This window comes from Leopardus geoffroyi, chromosome D4 (genome assembly GCF_018350155.1).
Source record: "Leopardus geoffroyi isolate Oge1 chromosome D4, O.geoffroyi_Oge1_pat1.0, whole genome shotgun sequence".
Classification (NCBI taxonomy): Eukaryota; Metazoa; Chordata; class Mammalia; order Carnivora; family Felidae; genus Leopardus; species Leopardus geoffroyi.
Window position 1 is genome coordinate 57,684,331 of NC_059342.1, and position 21,585 is coordinate 57,705,915.

The 21,585-nt window shown below is 48.7% G+C and overlaps 4 protein-coding genes and 1 long non-coding RNA gene across 27 annotated transcripts in view; 2 read left to right on the plus strand and 3 right to left on the minus strand.

The window, feature by feature from the left end:
* Positions 1 to 68: 68 nt before the first annotated feature.
* SPAG8 (sperm associated antigen 8) lies at positions 69 to 2,956 on the minus strand. Of its 5 annotated transcripts, none has more exons than XM_045469341.1 (7): positions 2,208 to 2,937; positions 1,417 to 2,110; positions 1,117 to 1,291; positions 875 to 920; positions 674 to 788; positions 495 to 557; positions 69 to 389 (listed from the first exon to the last, which is right to left on the minus strand). In XM_045469341.1, the coding sequence occupies exons 1-7, from the start codon at positions 2,243 to 2,245 to the stop codon at positions 198 to 200; spliced, it is 1,323 nt and encodes a 440-aa protein (XP_045325297.1). In that variant the 5' UTR covers positions 2,246 to 2,937; the 3' UTR covers positions 69 to 197. The 5 variants fall into 5 exon arrangements, with proteins under 5 accessions (XP_045325297.1, XP_045325299.1, XP_045325296.1 ...); XM_045469344.1 differs by having other exon boundaries at positions 273 to 389; positions 495 to 573; positions 2,208 to 2,939; XM_045469343.1 differs by having other exon boundaries at positions 69 to 557; positions 2,212 to 2,948.
* Positions 2,957 to 3,194: 238 nt separating this feature from the next.
* Positions 3,195 to 5,404, minus strand: HINT2 (histidine triad nucleotide binding protein 2). 3 transcript variants are annotated; one of them, XM_045469349.1, is made up of 5 exons: positions 5,153 to 5,396; positions 3,879 to 4,019; positions 3,678 to 3,782; positions 3,499 to 3,571; positions 3,195 to 3,377 (listed from the first exon to the last, which is right to left on the minus strand). In XM_045469349.1, the coding sequence occupies exons 1-5, from the start codon at positions 5,327 to 5,329 to the stop codon at positions 3,286 to 3,288; spliced, it is 588 nt and encodes a 195-aa protein (XP_045325305.1). In that variant the 5' UTR covers positions 5,330 to 5,396; the 3' UTR covers positions 3,195 to 3,285. The 3 variants fall into 3 exon arrangements, with proteins under 3 accessions (XP_045325305.1, XP_045325306.1, XP_045325307.1); XM_045469350.1 differs by having other exon boundaries at positions 3,195 to 3,388; positions 5,153 to 5,395; XM_045469351.1 differs by lacking the exon at positions 3,678 to 3,782 and having other exon boundaries at positions 5,153 to 5,404.
* A 574-nt stretch (positions 5,405 to 5,978) lies between these two features.
* LOC123593479 lies at positions 5,979 to 15,109 on the plus strand. Its single transcript, XR_006710350.1, has 3 exons — positions 5,979 to 6,416; positions 7,175 to 7,295; positions 15,020 to 15,109. It is a non-coding gene; the product is annotated as an uncharacterized LOC123593479 (long non-coding RNA).
* On the minus strand, positions 8,699 to 20,254 carry FAM221B (family with sequence similarity 221 member B). Of its 2 annotated transcripts, XM_045469346.1 has the most exons (7): positions 19,638 to 20,254; positions 17,008 to 17,794; positions 14,773 to 14,916; positions 9,818 to 9,928; positions 9,445 to 9,642; positions 9,139 to 9,258; positions 8,699 to 8,773 (listed from the first exon to the last, which is right to left on the minus strand). In XM_045469346.1, the coding sequence occupies exons 2-7, from the start codon at positions 17,792 to 17,794 to the stop codon at positions 8,736 to 8,738; spliced, it is 1,398 nt and encodes a 465-aa protein (XP_045325302.1). In that variant the 5' UTR covers positions 19,638 to 20,254; the 3' UTR covers positions 8,699 to 8,735. The 2 variants fall into 2 exon arrangements, with proteins under 2 accessions (XP_045325302.1, XP_045325303.1); XM_045469347.1 differs by lacking the exon at positions 14,773 to 14,916 and having other exon boundaries at positions 19,638 to 20,252.
* Positions 20,223 to 21,585, plus strand: part of TMEM8B (transmembrane protein 8B) — a 75,084-nt gene continuing 73,721 nt past the window's right edge. For 12 of the 16 annotated variants that reach the window (XR_006710344.1, XR_006710345.1, XR_006710346.1 and 9 more), the window contains exon 1: positions 20,443 to 21,140. Coding sequence is in view for 9 of the 16 variants with exons in the window: in XM_045469336.1 (XP_045325292.1) it covers positions 20,603 to 21,140 (538 nt within the window). In the remaining 7 variants the exon portion in view is untranslated. Of the gene's footprint in view, positions 21,141 to 21,585 lie in introns of all 16 variants that reach the window. The other 4 variants (XM_045469335.1, XM_045469339.1, XM_045469331.1 and 1 more) reach the window with 4 other exon arrangements.

Genomic DNA, 21,585 nt, shown 5'->3' on the forward strand with positions numbered 1-21,585 from the left:
TGTCAGAGTCTGGGTTAGGGGCAAATCCAAGGAACATGGTTACTCACAGAATCACTGAATTAGCAGTCTCAGGATGAGAGAGAACCCTTTATGCGAAGCCTCTTCACCAAGTACAGACAGAATTCACTTCCTTTCCACCTCTCCAGTACAGACAGAAATCGATTCCATAGTCCATATCCCTCTTCCCTCCTCAACCCTTAGATAGTAGTTCCACCCATTCCACCTCCCTGTCCTCCTCCCTGACAGACAAGGGAAGATATTTCTCCCAGTTGGTGGGAATAATTCTCAGGTTCATAGGGCAAAGGCTGCCCCAGAGACAGAGGCACTGGTGTTGAGAAGCTGCAGTTCTTCCGGAATGGCGTGTCCAGAGTCTTGATGCTACTGACACCCTGGAGGAAGGCCAGAATGAGGACAGATCCCGCTCTGCACCAAGCCAGAACAGAACAGCCTCTTCCCCCTCCTTGTTTTCCCCGACTCCTGACACCCTCACACACCGGTAGCTGTGGTGCCCTCTGTATCCAGAAGGTTTCAGGTTGCTCCCGACGGTAGTCGTGAGGCTGGAAGGGAAAGATACTGAAAAACTCTTGGTTTGAAGCTCCCTCTCTTAACCTCTGCTGCTCTCCCACAGCCCATTAGAGCCCAGCCGTACAAGCGGGGTGGGATAAGTTCTCACCTTGGTTGGGGCAGGAGGCCCGGCTTGCACCAGCTCCTTTCGGTAGTCATGGTGTGTCACAGACTCGACCTCAAACTGCTTCCTTGTGGCTTCCTGCTCTGCCTGCATCTCTTTACTGTATAGTCCTGGGGGCATCAAAGCCATTCTTCCCTGATTTTTTGTCTTCCCCGCCTCCCCTTTACCCTTCGCCCAGCCTCTCACCAGATCTGGTGGCGCAGGAGCATCTCCAGCATGGCTTCACGCTTTCCTGTAGGAGGGCAGGGAGTGGAGAGAGTGGGAGAGTCTGGTTAACAAGCAGACCCAAAGAAACAAATGTGAGAAAAGAAGGAAAATCATGGGGTTTTACCCTTGTACCCATTAAACAATCCATAGTCCCACTAGAAATTCCTTCCTCTCTTTTATCTCTGATTGCTCATTTTGGCCCATTCTCTCATGCTTCACACCTCGAGTTGGCTGATAGCAGTTTCGTGGGGGCTGGTATGAGTCTTTCTGAGTGGTGCTGAAGGACATGGGTGACTGTAGCTGCAGGGTCAGCAGTCCCTGGTGTCCATGTCGGAAGAAGAAACTCTCAGAGCCATCCTGCATGCTTGGGACTTGATCCAGGTGGTTGGTGGCTCTCTGTGGGCCCCAAGTTGAGTGACCAGGATGTCCTTTATGGCACCCACCCTCATCATAAACCACTGCCTCCCCCAGGAAATTGGGGACAGTCTTCAGGAAAAGGGAGCAGGTCAAAACCTTAATACCTCCTCCTCCCAGTTGTAGAGAAGGCTGTGGCCCCGTGGCAATGTTTCATTGGGAACCTTACACTTCCCTTCAACCTCAGGGGTCTTCCAATGCCCTCGGGCACCGGGTTCTGAGACTTGCAAAAATTTCCAGGGTTGTTTCCGCGGTTCCCAGTGGCAGTAGTGATTCCAGGAGGCATAATTAGGGACCAGATCTGCTTGGGGGGTTCTGAAACTTGGAAGATTGTAGGGGCTGGGCTCACGGTCATGGCCACAGCCTGGACTAGGCCCAGCGTCAGTAGCAGGACCAGGGCCAGAATCAGGACCAGTGTCTTGACCAGAGCCATGGCAGGGACCAGAACTGGAGCCAAGAATAGGGCCAGGACTAGAGCTAAGGTCTTTTGTAGTACAGGGATCCTGAGCAATATGGGAAACATAGATAGGCTCAATGCCAAGTTTCCCATGGCCAATGCTGTGGGTAAAGCTGGCTCCAGTGCAGGGATCCCCCAGAAGACTGTCAGAGGAGTGGTTCATGAGAAGGTTCGGCTCACAGTGGCACGCGGGGGTCTTTGCAGATAACACAGTCGCTTTGTCGGTGGAGGAGGCCGCAGCTGCTGTAGTTGCGGCTGCCAGGGCCGTTATAGGATGGCCATCCGAAGAAAATGGTTCTGAAGTGGACCCTAGTCCTTCAGTGCCAGGCTGTACATCTAAAGATCTGAAAGAAAGCGAATGCGACAAAGTTGTCAAAAGCGGTGTAAGTCCGCTGACCTTTCTTGTCCCCTTACACCAGCCGCCAAAGCTGCCGCTCTCACCGACATCTCGATCCCTTGGTAGACTGCGCGGTCTCCATCTTCAGTCTCCAGCTACCGGGTTGCCATAGAGACGGCAAATAATTCCAGGAGACTGCGCAGGACTAGAGTTGGGCGGAAGTGCTGGGTGGGGGTGGAGACAAATTCTCTGCGGGGCGGAAGTCTTAAACCTGGGGAAGTCTAGGAAGTTTGCTTTCCGTTCAGACTCCGTTCCGCCTCAGCCCAGCTCTTAAGGTTCCGCTAGTCTAGGGTTCTGCCTTCTACCCTTAAGCATGATTCTTTCTGAGGCTTTCTAAGGTGGTTCTTTGTGTTGGAGACAAGCACAGGGCTTTAGTATCAGACAGTGTACTTGTGTAGGGGCAACAGTAACTTACCCGCAGTTCATTCTAAAAAATGGGGTGGGGCAGGGAGTCTTTTAAAAGTTTAAGGTTTAAAATACATCAAACAACTAAAAAGCAAAATGGTGAGACATGGGGATCAAAGAGTGGCAGCTTTTTTTTTTTTTTTTTTTGGTGTGATTACTTCTCCTTCAGTAAAAGACCCTCACGTTGACCATCCTCCTCCCAGACCACCCTAGAACTTGTCTTGGCATCTGAATAAGGGCCAGGATTGAGTGTCTCACCCCTGGGTTTCAGTCTCTCCCTACTCATATAGGCTTATTTCTATTGCTGTTTTTCTAGAAGCTTGACCCAGGTGGACCATTTGTCACGAGGACTCACAAATCTATAGGCAAATGCTTCTTTCGCTACAGGATGGGCCTCCTTAATGTCTCTCACTCAGACCATAGTCAAGACCATAATCTTTTTTTTTTTTTAAGATTGTATTTTTAAGTAATCGCCACACCCAACGTGGGGCTCGAACACAAGCCCAAGATCAAGAGTTGCATGCTCCAACAACTGAGCCAGCCAGGTACCACAGAATCATTATCTTTAATGTTTTCTTTTCTATTTGTGATATAAATCTTTATATATTTAAGACAGTGATCCAAAATTGAGGGAGAACAAGTTTATTAGCATCATAGGGTCCCTTTTCCCCCATCCTCCAAGAATCCAGGTCTTGGGTTCTTGGTCAGTTGGAAGGTTCAACCTGGAGGCCACTGGAGCTGTCGGCCCCCAAGTACATGAATGTGTAGATGATACACGGACTGTGAGCCCAGCTTCCCATCATTGATCACTGAAATGGAGCTTGGGGTTAGGGGGTCAGGATCATGGGAAAGGTCAAAGAATAAAGATCATATTGAAGGGTAGGTATGAGAATTCATAGGCAAGGGGCTCAATGGCCAAAAGTCACTCACCAAGTCGGTATCCATCTCCCAGCCCCTCAGCCTTTGCTGTCTTCTTAGCCACAAGGAGAAGGTGTCCTAGAAGCTAGAGGGAAAGGGAGGGAGATAGGTGGCTTCATTCACAGGGAGCAAAACCTCTAGCTGAGTCCAGGGTTCCCCGCAAAGCCAAACCTTGGCTCTATTCTTCCCACCTGCTGGTCTTCTTCTTCAGCCTGGCTAATCCGAGGAATGGGCTTCTTAGGAATGACCAGGAAGTGCACAGGAGCCTGAGGGGCCACATCACGGAATACGAGACACTGGAAGCAGTGAAAGGCCAGAGGCCACCTTGTTACTTCAACAGGCTGATGGTACCTATTAAATTCCCAAGGGGATGGGTCCTAAGGGCACCCCACCTGCTGGTCCTCATACAAAATGTCAGCTGGGAGGCTTCGATCCAGGATCCGGGAGAAGATAGTTGGGGCTGCTCCCTGAGGAGCTGCCTGCTGGGCCTTGGACACTTCATTTCCATCGGTCACACCTGCAGCTCCTCGGACCTGAAGGTGGGTCAGACATACCCAAGGGAGGGGGTTGACAATACCTCTCCCATATAGTCAGGAGCTGGCAGAGGCCGGGCTCTGATAATCATTAACTTCACCCTTCTAAGAACCTATTAGTGGCTCCCATCCTAAGGAAAATTTCCTCAATTTCAGAGTGTCAGCAGTAGAGAGTAGGGTCAGATAGTGCTGAGCCTGGTTAGATACAATACAGGATTCAGTACTGCAATTGATTCCTGTTCCTAAAGTGTCTAGTAAATTTAGCACTGTTCAGGAGAAAGGACACAGGATGAGAACTGGAAACTTAAGATTTGGTTCCTCTTTTATCACGGAATTACCTTAGATAAATCCCTCCTCTTGGCTTCAAATATAAAGTTTTCTGCATCATCTTTTAAGACCATTGGAACTCTTTCCATATACTCAAGCCCTGTTACTAAGTTTCCACTTATTTCCATTACTTGTTATCTAATCTCTAAGGTATTTTACCTGTCTTATTCAGGTTTTCACACAATTTCCCTGTTTGACACAAACATCTCTTGGTGTTACATCTGAGCTCTTTTGTGAATTTTAACTCCAGTTCCTTGAATCAGTGAAAGGAAGAGTTAAGTGAATTCAGCAACGACAGCCGCAGGGGACTGAGGGTAGGGATGCCCGTTTCCGGGGGCTCAGAGAAGGCTCAAGTCAGTGCTGTCACACTATGGGAGAAAGACTTGGGATGAACCTGACCCCTCTGGTAAATGGGGAAGATGAGAGATTAACACTTGTGTTCAGAAGGCCAGGGGTCTGAGGCGGGCAGGAGACTGGCTCCGAGAAGACAAACCTCACTTCCTGCAGGGGGCACTCAGGAGGCTGCCCGGAACAGGCGTTCGGTTTTAGAAGGCAGCAGCCAACGCACCGACCCTGTCGCAACCTGGGCGCCCGAGCCACCGCCGAGAGGCTGCTGCCGACTATCAGCCCGACCTCGCCAAGCGGCCTTGGAGCTTGAGCCTCCAGGAGAGGCGGCATTCCCTGCCAGACGCTCGGGCTCCGTCCCCGCGAGGCCAATGGGCTGCACGCGCCTGGGGGAGAACGCCGGCCCCGGAGGGCGGCAGAGCCCGCGGGACGCCCTCCGCGCCCCCGCAGCCGCTCCTCACCTGCGCCCCCCGCGGCCCCACCAGCGCTACAGCCCCGCGCGCCACGCGCAGCCCGGCGGCCAGCACCAGGGCAGCCGCCATCTTGCCCTCAGCCGCCGAATCTCTCCTCCCGCCAGCAAGCAGGCCCCGCGGTCGCCGGAGGTGGGGGCCGCCACGGAGCCGGCAAACGACGGCCATTGGCTCCGCTGGAGGCCGCGAGCGAGCCCTGCCATCCCATTGGCCACGCTCCTGGGCTTCTCTTGAGGTCCTTTGGACCAGAGGGTGGTGTCATTCACTCCACTGGCTCCGCCGCCACGGTGGGGGCGGAATCTTTTCATCCCATTGGCTGCTTCTGCCAGCTCGTGGGCTAGTTTTCCACTTCATTGGCTTCGACTTCTGGTCAGAGTGAAAGTTCCTTTGCCATTGGGCCCCCTAAGTGTTTCCCCAAGAGACTTTCTCACTCCATTGGAAGGATTAAGAGACGTGGGATTTAACTCCGTTTGGCTCTGCTGCACAACATTGGTGCGGCGCCGAGCCTCTGACATCGTAGACCCTCTCCCCGCATTGGTCAGGAGGAGGGCGGGTTCTGAGGGCGGGCACTCGGCGCTGGCTGGCTCCGGGAATCACCGCAACCCCTGGAGGCCAAGGTTTTAGGAGTCCCGGAAGAAGGGGGCGGGAATGCCTGCCCTGTGAGGCTGAAGGTGAACTGAGACCGGTCCTTTTATCTTTTTTTTTTTTTTTCTTGTAATTTATTGTCAAGTTCGCTAGCATACACTGTATATATACAGTGTGCTCTTGGCTTCGGGAGTGGATTCCCATGATTCATTGCTTACATACAATACCCAGTGCTCATCCCAAGTGCCCTCCTCAATGCCAGTGATGGCCATTCCCACTTCCACCCCCAACCCCCATCAACCCTCAGTTCTCTGTATTTAACTGGAGGGATTAGATAGCCAGCGTTTTCCACACGAGGGCATTTCAGACCCTTGAGCATTTCAAAGATTTTTAACTTACTCATCTAAGGGCAGTCCCTTGTTTATGTTCTTGTGTGCATACTCCAACATTGAAGATTCTGCAGTTCGTCTTCAGGACTTTTTTTTTGCTTTCTTCCTCTTCTTCTCCTCCTCCTCCTCCCCCTCCCCCTCCCCTCTCCCTCCTCGTCCCCTCCCCTCTCCCTCCTCGTCCCCTCCCCCCCCCCCCCTCCTCCTCCTCCTCCTCCTCTTCTTCTTTTTAACGGGAGGCGGCGATAGTGACCTGTCTTTGCGCACGACTAACAAGCAAAGGAGTAGGTATCCAATGTTCTTTTCTAATCAGAAATGGTGTATGAAACAGCCTCCTACCTGATATTTTCAGTTAGTCGGGTTTGAGGGACAACGGGAGTGTGTCATTGCTGGGTGAGAAGTATATTTCATTTTGTTGGAATATATATTTTTGACCTAAGGAACAGGGGTCACAAAATGCTAATATACTTACCCAACCAAGGTTTAGCCTGACAGTTAACACTTAGGACAAAAGCCACCACTGTATCTTTAGGTGGTTTTTGTTGTAGTTGTTGTTGTTGTTGTTTTAGCACATCAGTGATTGTGGAATGAATAACATTTGGTGTTTCATTTCCGTTCATTATATAAAGTACATATGTATTGGATGTATATTCCTATTCTGCCCCTTACAATCAATTTTCCATATTATTACATAGTCTATGTAAATATACTTTGTAATGTCTGCATATTACTTCCTTGAATGAGTTTATTACAGTAACCATTCCTTTACTGTTGACTATTGAATTCGTTTCAGTGAATGGTCATTATGGCACTAATTGCATATCACCAGTCAAGAAGAACTCTACTTCTGGAGATGGGAATAATCTTTTGTATAGCCATATTATTGTTAGAAAGGCCTTTCTCCTCCAATGGGCAGACATTTGACCCTGTAATTTCCCCTAGGAGTTCTAGCAGTCCAGATTGCATTCCTTCCTTTGGAAGGACAGATAGCTTCCCCAAATGTGGGGAAATGTGACTGACTGGCCTTTTCTCTGTGCCCTAGAGGCTGTATGCAGTTCTCGTGGTGCCTCTGAGACAGCAGCAACCCCTAGAGCTGCTCTGGAGAAGTTCAAGAGATAAAAAGAGCTGGGATCTAGGAAGAGGAAGGAAACCAGCCAGGCAGGGTAGGTGACTACAAAGCACTTTGAAACTGGTGATTTCTTTAGGTTCTCAGGGAGAGCAAGTGGCACAGAGATTATTCCTCTTTTATAGATCCAGAAACTGAGGCCCAGAGAGGGAAAGTGATGATATGCCTAGGATCACAGAACCAATTAGTGCCAGAATCTCCCACTCCTCATAAAAATAATCTATGATTCACTGATTTTGGCCCCTGGCCTACAGTTTTTACTCCAAACTTTGTGATCCCTGGCAGCTTTTCTCACCTGAGAGCTGCAACTCTCTGTAGGTTCTGACCACTGTCTCCTATGCTTCGATCCCTACCACTACATCTGCTACTGCACCTTGTTAGAGCGTTCTAGTCCTTTGACTGTTCCTTTATTCAATCTGTCAGTTGCTTCCTGGCTTCACTTTCTTTCCATTTGTATGGTCAGCTCTCTCCACATCCTCAAGCCTTCTTTTTTGCTTTATTTTCCTGATCATCCTCCCTAATACCTTCCATCACCAACCATCAATCTATTTTGTTTCTCTCTTCCTCTTTAACTAGATTCCTGCTTTCAGCTGTCCCTGAATCCTCAACTATCCACTGATCAGGTTTTTCTCCAGTTCTCCACCTTAGCCTTCCCACACCTTCGCCTCTGTCTTCCCATCTCCTACTCCCCATTCTTATCCCTCTCCTCCCCCACCAGCAACTGACCTTGTCTCCTACTTCGCAGGGGAACTTCAAGATCCTCCTCCCTGCAGCTCAGGGAAGTCCCCATCCTTTTCTTTCTTCCTTCCTCTTGGTCTTAGGAAGCGGTGTTTCTCCTGTGTAGAACAAATCCCTTCACCTCTGCCCTGACCTCATTCCCTCCCTCCATCTTCGGCATCTTGTCTCACCAGGTATCTCTGTTTTTCTTCTGCATCTTCAAAATCTTTTTCTCTACTGGTCCCTTCCTTTTTTCCCTCCTAAAAAATGCTTCCTTGACTGCACATCTCCCTCTGGATATTGTCTGACTTCTCTCCTGCTCTTTTCATCCAAGCTTCTTAAAGAAACTCTTTCAAACTTACCACTTGGTTTCTACCTCCACTGCATCACTGAAACTACATTATCTGAAGACCTTCTAATTGTAAGATCCAATGGACACTTTTCAGTCTTTATCCTACTGGAGTCCCCAACTGCATCTAACATCAGTGTTTCCTCTATCCTTCTTAAACCCCCCTCCCTACTTGGCTTCCTTGAAGCCACTCTCCTTCTGATGCCAGAGCTAGCAGCTTGAGTGTGGGTGTGGTGGAGGCAGATGCTTTGATCCAGCCTCTCTCCTGTGTGGTGCCCTCTCTTGTTCCCAACAGGTACCAACTCTAAGGTCCTAGGGTGTTTGTCACTGGGCTGGGTTCTGTCCACCCCATACAGAAGCAGGCCAGATTCCAGTGGCTTCCCCTTTCTTTATTGCTGATTCGAGCCAGGCTCAGAGAGGCTTGTGCCAGGTGTTGACAGTGTCTGTCCCTGGAGGAGGGAAAAGCAGAGGTGAAAGGGTCAGGTATGGGGGTCAAATTTAGGGCCAGACCACAGGTTGTGTGGGCCAGGGAGCCCAGGAGGTCTGGGATGGGTGCTAGGATGGCCGGAGGGCCCCTGTGTCTGTAAAGCCTCGGAGTCAGAATTCCTGACGATGGCTTCTCAGAGGGTAGGCATCTCTGCAAAAGGCACACAGTCGTCTGCTGGGTTTGGAGACTGGTGCAAGTTTGGGATGCAGGTGCTGAGAGAGAGAGGTAGTCCTGGATGGAATGACTGAGGGTGGGAGCACCTTCCTGCCTGGCCTTCTGACTATGGTCCTGGAATGGTCCCGTTCCAGGTTGCCCCTGCCCCCTTACCGTGAGGCCTCCCTCCTCGTCGCCGGGTCTCCTCAGTCTCAAAGAAAGTCTCATGTTCCTCCCAGCGCCGGTCACAGGCCGCACAGAGGAAATTAGACTCAAAGCAGTTGCAGCAACAGCCTAGGGCAAGGGGGAAGCCAAGACAAGTATAGGGAATTGGCGCTTTCCCACGGGCTGACTACGTTCTCCTCTCTTTGTCACCAACCACAAACCCAAGTTTCTCCTACCAGTTCCCCCATCCTCATCCCCAAACCATGTGCATTGTACCCATGCCCACCCCTGTACTCCCCTCACCCTAGAAATTACCTTTCACCCTGCAGGAATGGGACCCAGTAGCTGCATGGTCTTCATGGCTGTGTTTGCAGCGACATTGGGCCCTCCAGGCCTTAGGGTCAAAGGTAGCTCGTCTTTTAAGCCAGAACTCACCCACCTCCTCTGGGCGCGATGGGATAAAGCAGAACATGAGGCAGCGGCACTGGCCCACATTGCAGGGCACAGATATGTCTATGGGAATGGGGATGGATGGGAGGATTAGACTGGCACCTAATAGGGCCTAGCCTTCCTGTGCCAGTCCCCCTCCCCCATACCAATACACACACACTTTCTCTCATACATCCCAACACATGGCCCGAGTATAGTTTTCCCTTCCCATGGACAGGGGCTGGTCAGTTCTCCCTACCTGAGACGATCTGGTGCTCTCTCAACAAGTGTCCACAAAAGCATTTGGATTCATCTCCAATTTGGAAACAGTCCCATAGATAATGGGGGCAGCGCCAGCCAATATGGAGACCTGAGTGTGGAGGGATTAACAGGGAAGAGTGAGAAGGAAAAATAGCCTAAGCCCCCCCACCCCCAGCCCCTGTGGTCTCACCTCTTCCCCAGTGTATTCACTCCACCCATAATCTCCACCCTTTGAGACATTTTCCCCATCGGATTTTCTCAGTATCCCACAAGTGTTTCAGCTCCTTTCCCACCCCAGGATCTACTCCATTTCTGTTAGCCTGTCAGAAATGACTGAAGACAGTCTTCAGTTTCTGAAGTGGTTTCTGAGCAGGAAGATTCGAAATGAAATTTTGCTTGAAGACGAACACGAATCTTGCTGAGTTCTCTGTGGCTATTAAGATTCTCATTTCCTCCCTTTCCCACATTAGAGCCTCACTTTGTTTTGTTTCATTGAAGTGTCTAAGTTGAGGGAAAGAGAAGATGATTGGCCAGGTATAGAATAGATGGTGAGGACTGGCACCTAAGAAAATGTGGTTGTTAAAGGGACCAGAAGAGGAGGAGGAGGTTGGGCAGCTCTGGGACCAGGAGGAGGGTTTTCCTCACTTTTCCAGTTTGGCACCTTCCTATTTCCCTTTATGTTCCTGGTGTTCCTGAACTGATGCTATCTATGAACTTGAGAAGGGCTGCCTATAGTTTTCTAAGAATCAGGAGAAAGGGGTAGGCCAGAAGTCATGAGTGGTGAAGACCAAGAAACAGAAGCTTGTGAGGCTAGGAAGTATCCCTGAGAATAGGCACCAGCAAGATGCCACAACCCTTGAGAGCCTGGTTTCAGTAGTGGGATCTGAAATTGGCTTCATGGTCAATCTCACTACAAGGCAGGGGTGGAGCCATTTAAATGTGGGAGAACCAGAGAGCACATTCCACTCATTTTCTCACCCTTCATGAAACCTGAGACTACTCCAACTTCTAGGCAAGAATCCTGTATGAGTCCTTATGGAGTGGGACCTTCAGCTATGGGACTCATTCCCATTTAAAGGCTACAATGAAGTGTCACCTCCACCAAACAGTTGTCCCTGACTTCCTCTGCCTGTCTAGGGGCTCCTCCTCTTTGTTTCTCTGACTCCTTTGCTACTCCTCTCACAGTACAATGCATTATAATAGTGGACTTTCCACTTGTATTCCTCTTAGACTGTAGGTTTTCACCTATATTTCTAGTCCTCGTACAAGGCCTGGCCCAGAATAGGTGCTCAGAGAGCACAGACAGCTTGACTGACTAAATGAATAAGCAAACTCCTTCAGGACAGAAGAGAGACCCAGTATTCTAGGCTTAACACTGAAGTTCATAAGGAGGGTGGGAAAGAGTTAGTGTCTTCTGGTCTTTGACTCTGGCCAGGGCCACAATCCACAATTCTGTGCCTAATTGTCAGTCTAGTTTTTCTTGCCTTACCCATGATCTTTCAGGGTCTAAAGCCTGTCCAGGCGTGGCTTTTGGCTTTGCTACTTCTGTCTCGATCCTGCCAGCCTGAAGTGTCAGTGCCCCATTATAGCAGTGAGGCTTTGTTGAAAGGGCAGGGTATATAGGTAGAGTCACAATGGAAGTGAGTGGGGGCCAGGATTCCACTAGCGGAATTCTGAACTCTGTCCAGAGCAGCAGGATACACTCGGTGAACAGATGAGAGGTGGAGGTGAACAAGGGTCAGTGCCCACATATCAAGGTCCCGCTTGAAAGCCTGGGAGAGTCAAGTGCAAGCACTGATATGGGAGTCAGTGCCCACCTTTAGATGAAGCAGACTAGAGTTTAAACAGAGACTGGCAACTATACCTCAGACTCCATTATAAGTGACAGTGCCCTTAAAGCAGGACAATTGACATCAGGCTATATAGTCCAGAGTGGGACCCTCTACTCTCTGCTCTGATTCCAAACTGTCTTTCTGTTATAAGTGGACAAGGACTGGTAGGGGGAGGAGACATTATCTGGAATGCCATTTTGACGGTGTACCAGCTGGTTCTAGGTAGTTTCACCTTAAGAATCTGTGCTGCAAGCATTTTCACCGCAAACATTTCCACTGCATGATTAATTGGCCATAGGCAATTTTGCCACGAAAGATAAAATCACAAAAAAATAAAAGGACATTCATTAAAGAGGGCATAGTTAAACATGGAAAATGAATACCAAAATTAAATATGACCTTATTGCAAAATCCAAATATTTGAATTTAAAATGCATAGTGTAGATTCATGGCCATGCTGTATAAATAACTGATTTTATGTTGTGGATTGTACTCTAAGCACTTGTCTTCAAAGTCTTTCATTCATAGCATTATACAATTTTTTTTTTTTTGCTTGTTGACTCGTCTCCTTGTTCAGCATCTCACTTTTTCTTTTTTTGCTAAAATTTCCTCCTTCACTAAGAGAGGTATCAATTTCCAAATACTAGGATGCATATTTGCCACTGAGCTGTGTATTGTGTTATGAAAGCCTCCTACACTGTTGTTTGCTCCTGGCATATTGTCACATGTCCATTGATAGACATTCCAAAGTTGTATGGGAAATGTGAGCTCAAAACTCTGCCACAGTGTAGACCATTATGAAGACTAAGATTTATACTATATATATATATATATATATATATATATATATATATATATATATATAAATGGGAGTACTGTGTCAGTGGAGAAATGAAACCAAACTGCCAAACAGTGGATAAAACCAACAAACTGTCAAACCAAACTGTCAACTAGTTATTTTTTTTATCTTTTACGGCAAATTGCCTTATGGTCAATTAACTTTGCAGAATAATATTTGTGGCAAAGAGGTCTACGGCACAGATGCTTACTGTGAAAATACCGGCAAGGTACAACACAGTCAATTCCATGGTCACATACTCACATTTGCATGATAACATCTTTTTGCTTAGAATATCTCCATACAACATATGTCTTTTCATGAAGGATGTCTCTAGTCCAGACTTCTCTCCTGAGCTTCAGACCCATACAGCCAGTTGTCTACTGGACCCTTTTACCAGCATGTTCCACAAGCACTTCAAATGCAGTAAATTCAATTCTTCCTTCCGAGCCTCGCCCTCATCCTTTGTCCTCTGTTCATCCAACATGTACTTATGCATCTACTCTGTTTTAGGCATTCATGAATGGCATCATCATCTAATCAGTCTCTTAAGCCAAACACCTAGATGTCATTCCAGGCATGTCCTTCTTTCTTATCCTACACATCCAAAGATCCAAAGGTCAGTTTTGTCTTCTCAGCGTTTCTTGAATCTGCTTCATCCACCTGTACCCATTCACTTCTTACCCAGACTATTACCAGGGCCAAATGTAGTCTTCCTACGTCCAGTCGTATCTTTCTCCAGTCTATGCTACTGACACAGTGGTCTTTCAAAAACACAAATTTGGTCGTGGTGTTGTCCCATTTAAATCTTGCAGTGACTCTCACGTGCCCTTAGGATATAGTCCCAACTCTTGACCTTTGCCACAGAAATGCCTGTACAATTCTCCTGGTCCAGAGCTGAGCTCTGTCCAACATTGCTTGCAGTTTCCTCCTGGTGCCTTGCCCTGTCATGTCTCACCTTACCTCACTTTTTACCTGGCCACCTCTTTTTACTCATCTTACAGATTTCAGCTGAGAAGTCATCCCTTCCAAGGCTTATTCCCTGAGCCCCCAAGTTTGGGTGCCTCTTATCTCTGCTCATGCAGCACTCTGGGCTAACCTCAGTCACAGCAATTATTAGAATGAATTACAATTATCCTTTTACTTTTTGGTGTCTCCCATTAGAGTACAAATTATTTGAGGGATTTTGTTTTTGAAATCCCACCAACCACTACCTCCACATCTAGCTCAATGCCTGACACATAGTTGGTGCTCAATAAATGCTGAATAAATAAAAGAAAAGCTTACACTTGCTCTTTCTCTACACAGAACATATATGGATTCTCTAGAGACCCAAATGAGATCATTGTGACTTTCTTGGCCCAGGGTGGAGGGGGAAGGGGCCCTGCATGAGAATGAAGAAAGCAAATTGCATGGAGAAGGGAGAAGGACATAGAATTACCTGGCTGTCTTTCTATCTTAGGCCCATCTAGTCTCAACATAACTCTCTTCCTATCATAAGGGGAAAGGAAGTATGAAAGACAAAAATAAATACAGTGATGTCTATCTAATTCAGTCTAGAAACCCCAGAATCTGCAGAGTGGGTCACGGTGGCCTTCTTTCTGAAGGTATTCCCTGTAGACATGAAGTTCAGCAACACAGGTACACATGCTCACACACCGGATGGCATATGTATACCTAGCACATCTGCACACCCTTTATATGCCGACTAGATAAGCTAGCAAGCCACTAATGGGGCTGTGAAAAGTACTAATTCTGGGCTGAGACTTGGAATTGACAGGGCTGGGAGGTACAACTCTCCTTTTTGGTGGAGAGACTCATGGCTTTTGGGTACCAGGTGATTCTCGGTCTGGCATGCAGGGTGACAGCCTTTTAATGGAGTTCAACCAAGGGGACCAAGGCCTTTTGCCATGTCAGAGCACCAAGTCTCCTGGACTATCCAAGGTCTGGGCCATCTCTGCTTTAAGGTCTGTTTGGTGTAGGCTATTAGAGCCCTAGATGTGGGGTCAGCCTGTGGCCCTGCTTTTTTTTTTTTTTTTTAAACAACTTCATTTTAGCTGCCTGTCCCTACCTGGGTTTTATATGAATATCTTCACTTTTTTCCTGCACCCATGCTATCCACTTTGGCCCACCTGCCTGCTCCACTCCAATATTTCAGGCAGGCAGCATTGCCATTTCTACAAGGAGCAGCTCTCCATTGTTCAGGGCAGGTTCCCTGATATAGTTGGATTGGAGGTTGGGCATGGGCCTGTCACAGGCCTCTCAAGGGCTTCCTGGGCTCACCTGTCTGGATGGCATTCAGGGTTGCATTCTTCTCCCATTGGAAAAGATAATTTGCCTGAGCACTGAACTTCTTTCTGTGCATTGCCTTAGCCACTTCCACCATCTCTGTCTGCTGAGCGGGGACCTCTGGTTGGACCGCATAACCTGGGAAGGGAGAGGCTGAGTAACCAAAGAGAAGTAAGGAGTCCCTAAAACTATTAGAAGGGGCCAGGTCAAAGAGTAACCCAATCCCCTCTTATTGGGACAGGTGTAAGACAGTGATGAGAATGGGGAAAAGTCCACAAAAGACTCTGAATAGCCAAAGTAATGTTGAAAAAGAAAACCAAAGCTGGAGGCATCACAATCCCAGACTTTAGCCTCTACTACAAAGCTGTAATCATCAAGACAGTATGGTAATTGGCACAGACACATAGACTAATGGAATAGAATAGAGACCCCAGAATTGGACCCACAAATATATGGCCAACTAATCTTTGATAAAGCAGGGAAGCATATGCAATGGAAAAAGCCTCTTTAGCAAATGGTGCTGGGAGAACTGGACAGCAATATGCAGAAGAATGAAACTGGACCACTTTCTTACACCATACACAAAGATAAATTCAAAATGGATGAAAGACCTAAATGTGAGACAGGAAACCATCAAAATCCTAGAAGAGAAAACAGGCAACAGCAACTTCTTACTTGACATGTTTCTGAAGGCAAGGGAAATAAAAGCAAAAATGAACTATTGGGACCTCATCAAGATAAAAAGGTTCTTCAAAAAAATTTTTAAGTTCACTTATTTTTGAGAGAGAGAGTGAGTGAGTGAGCAGGGGAGGGGCAGAGAGAGAGGGGGGGACACAGAATTTGAAGCAGGCTCCAGGTTCTGTGCTGTCAGCACAGAGCCTGATGCAGGGCTCAAACTCATGAACTGTGAGATGATGACCTGAGCCGAAGTCAGATGCTTAACTGACTGAGCCACCCAGGAGCTCCAAAGATAAAAAGCTTCTGCACAGCAAAGGAAACAATCAACAAAACTAAAAGGCAACCAATGGAATGGAAGAAGATATTTGCAAATGACATATCAGATAAAGGATTAGTGTCCAAAATCTATTAAGAACTTAATGAACCCAACACCTGGAAAACAAATAATCCAGTGAAGAAATGGGCAGAAGACATGAAAAGACACTTTTCCAAGGAAGACATCTGAATGGCTGACAGACACATGAAAAGATGTTCAATGTCACTCATCATCAGGGAAATACAAATCAAAACCACATTGAGATACCATCTCACACTGGTCAGAGTAGCTAAAATTAACAATTCAGGGAATAATAGATGCTGGAGAGGACGTGGAGAAAGGGGAACCCTTTTGCATTGTTGGTGGGAATGCAAACTGGTGCAGCCGCTCTGGAAAACAGTGTGGAGGTTCCTCAAAAAATTAAAAATAAAATTACCCTATGACCCAACAATTGCACTACTAGGAATTTATCCAAAGGATACAGGAGTGCTGATTCATAGGGGCACATGTACCCCATGTACCCCAATGTTTATAGCAGCGCTTTCAACAAATTACGGAAAGCCAAATTATGGAAAGAGCCCAAATGTCCATCAAGTGATGAATGGATAAAGAAGATGTGGTTTGCATCGGGCTCTGTGCTGACAGCTCAGAGCCTGGAGCCTGCTTCACAGTCTGGGTCTCCCTCTCTCTCTGCCCCTCCCCCACTCATGCTGCCTCTGTCTCTCAAAAATAAATAAACATTAAAAAATTAAAAAAAAAGAAGATGTACATATACAATGGGATACTACTTGGCAATGAGAAAGAATGAAATCCTGCCATTTGCAACAACTTGGATGGAACTGGAGGGTATTATGCTAAAAAATAAGTCAGTCAGAGAAAGACAGATATCCTATGTTTTCACTCATATGTGGAACTTGAAGAGCTTAACAGAAGACCATGGGGGAAGAGAAAGAAAAAAATAGTTCCAAACAGAGAGGGAGGCAAACCAAAAGAGACTCTAAAATACAGAGAACAAACTAAGGGTCGATGGGGTGGGGGGTTAGGGGGCAGGGAAAATGGGTGATGGACATTGAGGAGGGCACTTGCTGGGATGAGCATTGGGTGTTGTATATAAGTGATGAACCATGGGAATCTACTCCCTAAGCCAAGAGTGCGCTGTGTACACTGTATGTTAACTAATTTGACAATAAATTATATATATAATAGGGAATGGGGAAAAGTGCAGGCACAATTACGGCTAACTCCTTTCTTCCCCTTCTTCTTGCCCAGCTGGTGTCCAGGCTGAGCTGTGTGTGCGGTACTGTAAGTGGCATCCACCTGCTCCTTGTCCTCTCCTTCCTCTTCCTTCTCCTTTGCAGATGTGTCCAGGTGGACCTGGGCTGAAGGGCCTGAAAGGGAGTGCTTTTGAAGGATCTCAGACTCAGAGATCTGGGTAGACCTCCCTGTCTGTGAGACCTCACTGGAGGAATACTCAGAGAGGTCTTCCTTCAGAGTATTAGAGGAAGGTACAGTGATACGGCCTTGTGATGAGGTATGAAAAGAAAGGTGTTTCTCTGGGACCTTAAACATGTGAGTCTCCAATAGGGTCTCAGGGATAGGGGTTTCCAAAGGGATCTCCGAGACAGAGTATCCTAAAGAGGTCTCAGGGATGGAAGGCTCCAAAAGGGTTTCAGAGGTGTGGATCTCTAAAGGGGCCTGGGAAGCAGATGGTGTCATATGAGATTCAGAGGTGTGGGGCTCTAAGCGGGTCTCAGGGATGTAAGTTGCCAAAGGGGTTTCAGAGGTGTGGGTCTCTAAAAGGGCTTGGGAAGCAGATGGTGTCCTATGAGATTCAGAGATGTGGGGCTCTAAAGGGATCTCAGAGGTGTGGGGCTCTAAAGGGGTCTCAGGGATGGAAGTCTCAAAGGATGTTTCAGGGCCAGGGAGCTCCTGTGAGTCCTTGGCAGAGGGGTCCTTTGAAGAGGGGTGTTCCTCTGCATCCATGGCGGTTTGAGGCTCTTCTGTGACCTCGTCTGCTTCCATCTAGTGGTAGAATAAGGTACAGGCTTCATTAGGTTGGGATCGGAGGTTGGAGGGTCTGCAAGTCAGAGTTCACGGGGGGGATTATGGGATTAGGATAAAGTTTTCTGTGCACCTGAGATGTAAAGGGGAAGCAAGATGAACTTTGGGTCAGGGTATGGTGCCAAGAGGTTCACCTGTGTGCCTAGATGCCGTGTGGCATGTAGCTATGGGTTGTGAGGGAGCTTAAAGGGTGAAGCAGTCAGAATCCCATCAGTAGATGGTAGCAGAGGACCATGCCCCAGGAAGAGCCTGGACATAGCAGCTTGGCTAGTCCAAGAGCAGGGGCCTGAGCCTTAGGACCAGGATGTTCAGGCAGTGGAGTTCTAGAGACTGGGATACTACCAAGCCAAGGTGGGGGTTTGCTCTTAAGAGTGCAGGACAATGTCATGATGCATTAGGCAGGGCCCTGACTGCAGCCTGTTTTGTCTAGGGATCATAATCAAGCCTCCCTTGATGTTATTCATGTCCAAGGCTTCAATTACTTCCGGCTGGTATGCTGATGATTTCTAAATCCATAATTCCAGCTCAGACCTCTTTAAATCCCTGTACTTCACACTCAAACCCAATTGCTTGCTGGACATTGCTAAATGGATGTCCCACAGGGCATCAAAACTGAACTCTGGGAATTATTTTAGTCTTATCCTTTCCCCTCAGCCCTCATATTCAAATAGACACCAAGAACTGTGTTTCCTGTCTTCTAAATACTGTATTACCAAAATCCATTCTCTCCCCTCCAATTCTGTTCAAGTTCTCATAGTTTTCTACCTGGATTATGTAATAACTTTGCCCCTCTGCGACTTTCCCCAGCACATCAATCCACTCAGCCATTCTTTCATTGATTTATGTAACTTATACTTAAATTTTTTTTTACTTTTTTTTTTTTTTTTTTTTTTTTGAGACACAGAGCATGAGCAGGGGAGGAACAGAGAGAGAGGGAGACACAGAATCCAAAGCAGGCTCCAGGCTCTGAGCTGTCAGCACCAAGCCCGACACGGGGCTCAAACCCACGAACTGTGAGGTCATGACCTGAGCTGGAGTTGGAAGATTAACTGACTGAGCCACCCAGTTGCCCCTGTAAACTGATACTTTTTAAAGAGCCCAATCTTACACTTTCACCCAGGCACTGTGCTAAGCACTGGACTCTGAAAGAATCTGGGAAGGTGGACCAGGTTAACCCAATGACAATACAGATGAGTTGATGTTGTGCTGGGGTAAGCTCAGGATGCTGTGGGGAGTGAGGTGTGACTAATTTATCTTGGAGGGATGTCTAAAAGAAGTCAGCCCTCCTTAATGACCCACTGGAGATCTTTCTAAAATGCAAGCCTAACAATGCTGTTCCTTTGCTTGAAAACACTCAGTTGTCTCAGCCTTAAGATTAACTCCAAATTTCTGGGCCCTGACATTCAAGGCCTGTCATTACTTGCAACACTGCCTAACTTTTCCAGCCTTAACTTTCTGTGCTCCCTACTTTCCCCCTCATGCTCCAGATGGATTCATTACTTGTATTCATTAGTCTTTCCAAAGGGGAAGCTTGGGACAAGAAGTAGTGAGAGAGGTAGGTTAGGAAGATGACCTGACATTCAGCACAGGAAAAGGTACTTGAGGGTGGAGAATCAGTCGGTAGGAGGAGAGGAAGGAGAAAAAGAAGGGGAAGACTGAACTGGGTGGAGAAACGTGGTGGAGGGGGAGGGTAAGGATGAAAAAAGAATGGGAGAGGGTTGGACTAAGGTGGGAAGGGACAGAATATGTTAGGAGGGGAACGAGATGAGGGCTTGGAGGAAGAGCCATTGGAGAAACTACATACCTCTGGGCCTGTTTTGGCTGTTACAAGTCCTTAGGTCAGGATCTCGTCTTAAGCTGGGAAGGGGAAATGTTAGCGAGGGATGGAAGGCTCTTGGATGAGACCTGGTTGTACTTGCTATGTAGTGAGAGGCCTTGCCTTCAAGTCTACGACTTGGCGAGGGGACTTGGACACCTGCAGAAATTCGCAAAGGAGCTCTGGCCAGATCTGGGGAGGGGGACTTGGGGAGGGACGAGGGGTTCCGGGGCCGTTGAGGGAGGAGCTTGACTGAAACCTCTGGAACCCGGGCCGGGAGAGGAGGGATCTGTCACCAGAGCAATCGGAACGCCCGGTAGTCTCCGTGGCAACAACAGTCCGGTCTCCAGAGGAGGCTGCATTGGACCAAAGGGGACGAGTTTAGGGGGCTCACTTCTCTTAAAGGGGTTTGTTGGATCTCTGTGAGAGTGTTTGGGTAGTCTGCGGACATCTGTGGGGACGTCCGTAGGTGTCTGGGTTTGTGAGGGTCTCTGTAAGGTTCCTATGAGATGTGTGTGGCTCCATCAGTGGGGACTGTGAAGATCTGCTTCGGGGCTCCCAGGATGGGGTGAGAAAGGCAGGGTTCAGGGAGCTGGGGCTGGGGCGGGAGTCTGTCCTCGAAGGCCCGCAGAATCAAGTTGGAGACCAATAGAATAGGGCATGGGGTGGGCTTTACTGATAAGGACCAATCGAATTGAGGAGGGGCGGAGTGTCGTACTACGTCAGGCTGAGGCCGCCGCCGCGGGGCCTGGTTATCGCCGGTCCAGCGCAGCCCGGAGTCGCCCAGGCCGGAACTCCTACCCAGGTCCCGGGCCTGGCCTCAGCCGGCCCGACCCCAGCCCCGGGCCCACAAGGACACCGAAAGCCACCCCCCGGGGGTGGGGAGCGGAGCCGTGGGTCAGCTCTGCGCGCGCCCCGCGCTGGCCGGTCCGGCCCCGCCCCCGCCCCGGGCCATGGCCCAGCCCTTGTCCCGGCCCCTCGTCCTATCCCCATCCAGCCCTTGGCCCCCAGCCCCGCCCTCGCCCAGCTTCCCAAATCGGTCCCAGCCCCGGCCTGAGTCCCAGCGAATGCCCAGATCCAGGTCCCGACCCAGGCCCCCCCTCCAGTCCCAGTCCCTGTGCCTTTCCTGGCCCCTAACCCCGCCTATGCCCGTGTTCCACCTTCTGTCACAAATCCCAGCCCATCCCCTGTCCCGACCCCATTCCCAGTGTTTGCTTAAGCCCCAGGCCCAAACCCTACCCTTGCTTCAGTCCTCATCACAGCCCCTCCTTCCATCCCTTTCCCTGCCCTTGTTCAAACCCCAGTGCCTAGCACAGCCCAATCCATTATCTCGGCCTTTGCCCTCGTCTCTGTGTTTACCCAAGTCTCTCCCACTACCCACCCCTCTCTCTCATACCGTGCCCGTCTCCCAGCCTCGACTCAGGTCTGGGCTCCAGCTGCCGCCCGCCTTATTGCTGCTGTTGCTGTTCTCTGTCCTTGGCCCAGGGGCTGGTGAGTGCAGAAGCAGGAAGCACCGAGGCAGGGATGGGGTTCTGGCAGGGAGGGATGGACTGGAGGGATTCAGGAGAGGTGGGACCTGGGCAGCTAGATCACTGGGGAAGAGGTGGGGAGAAATAGGGAGGAGAGAGGTCTTACACAACTGAGAGGAATTGGGAGGTTCAGAAGAGAGCAAATTGTGGGCTTGAGGCTCAGCAGGTGCCTAATAGTCCCCAGGATAGAGACTCCAAGGTTTTCTTTGCTGGTGTCCACGCTGACCCCACATTGACTCTTGCTTTTCCGAGGAAGAAAACTTGGAAACTTCTCCTGCAAGGGAAGTTTGATGGGGGAGACATGATCCTCCTACACCAGAGAACCTTTAGTCCAGTGTGGGAAGATGTGGCCTAAACTTTGAGATATTGGGCATGCATTAAAACAGGGTTAAGAAAACAGTTTTGAG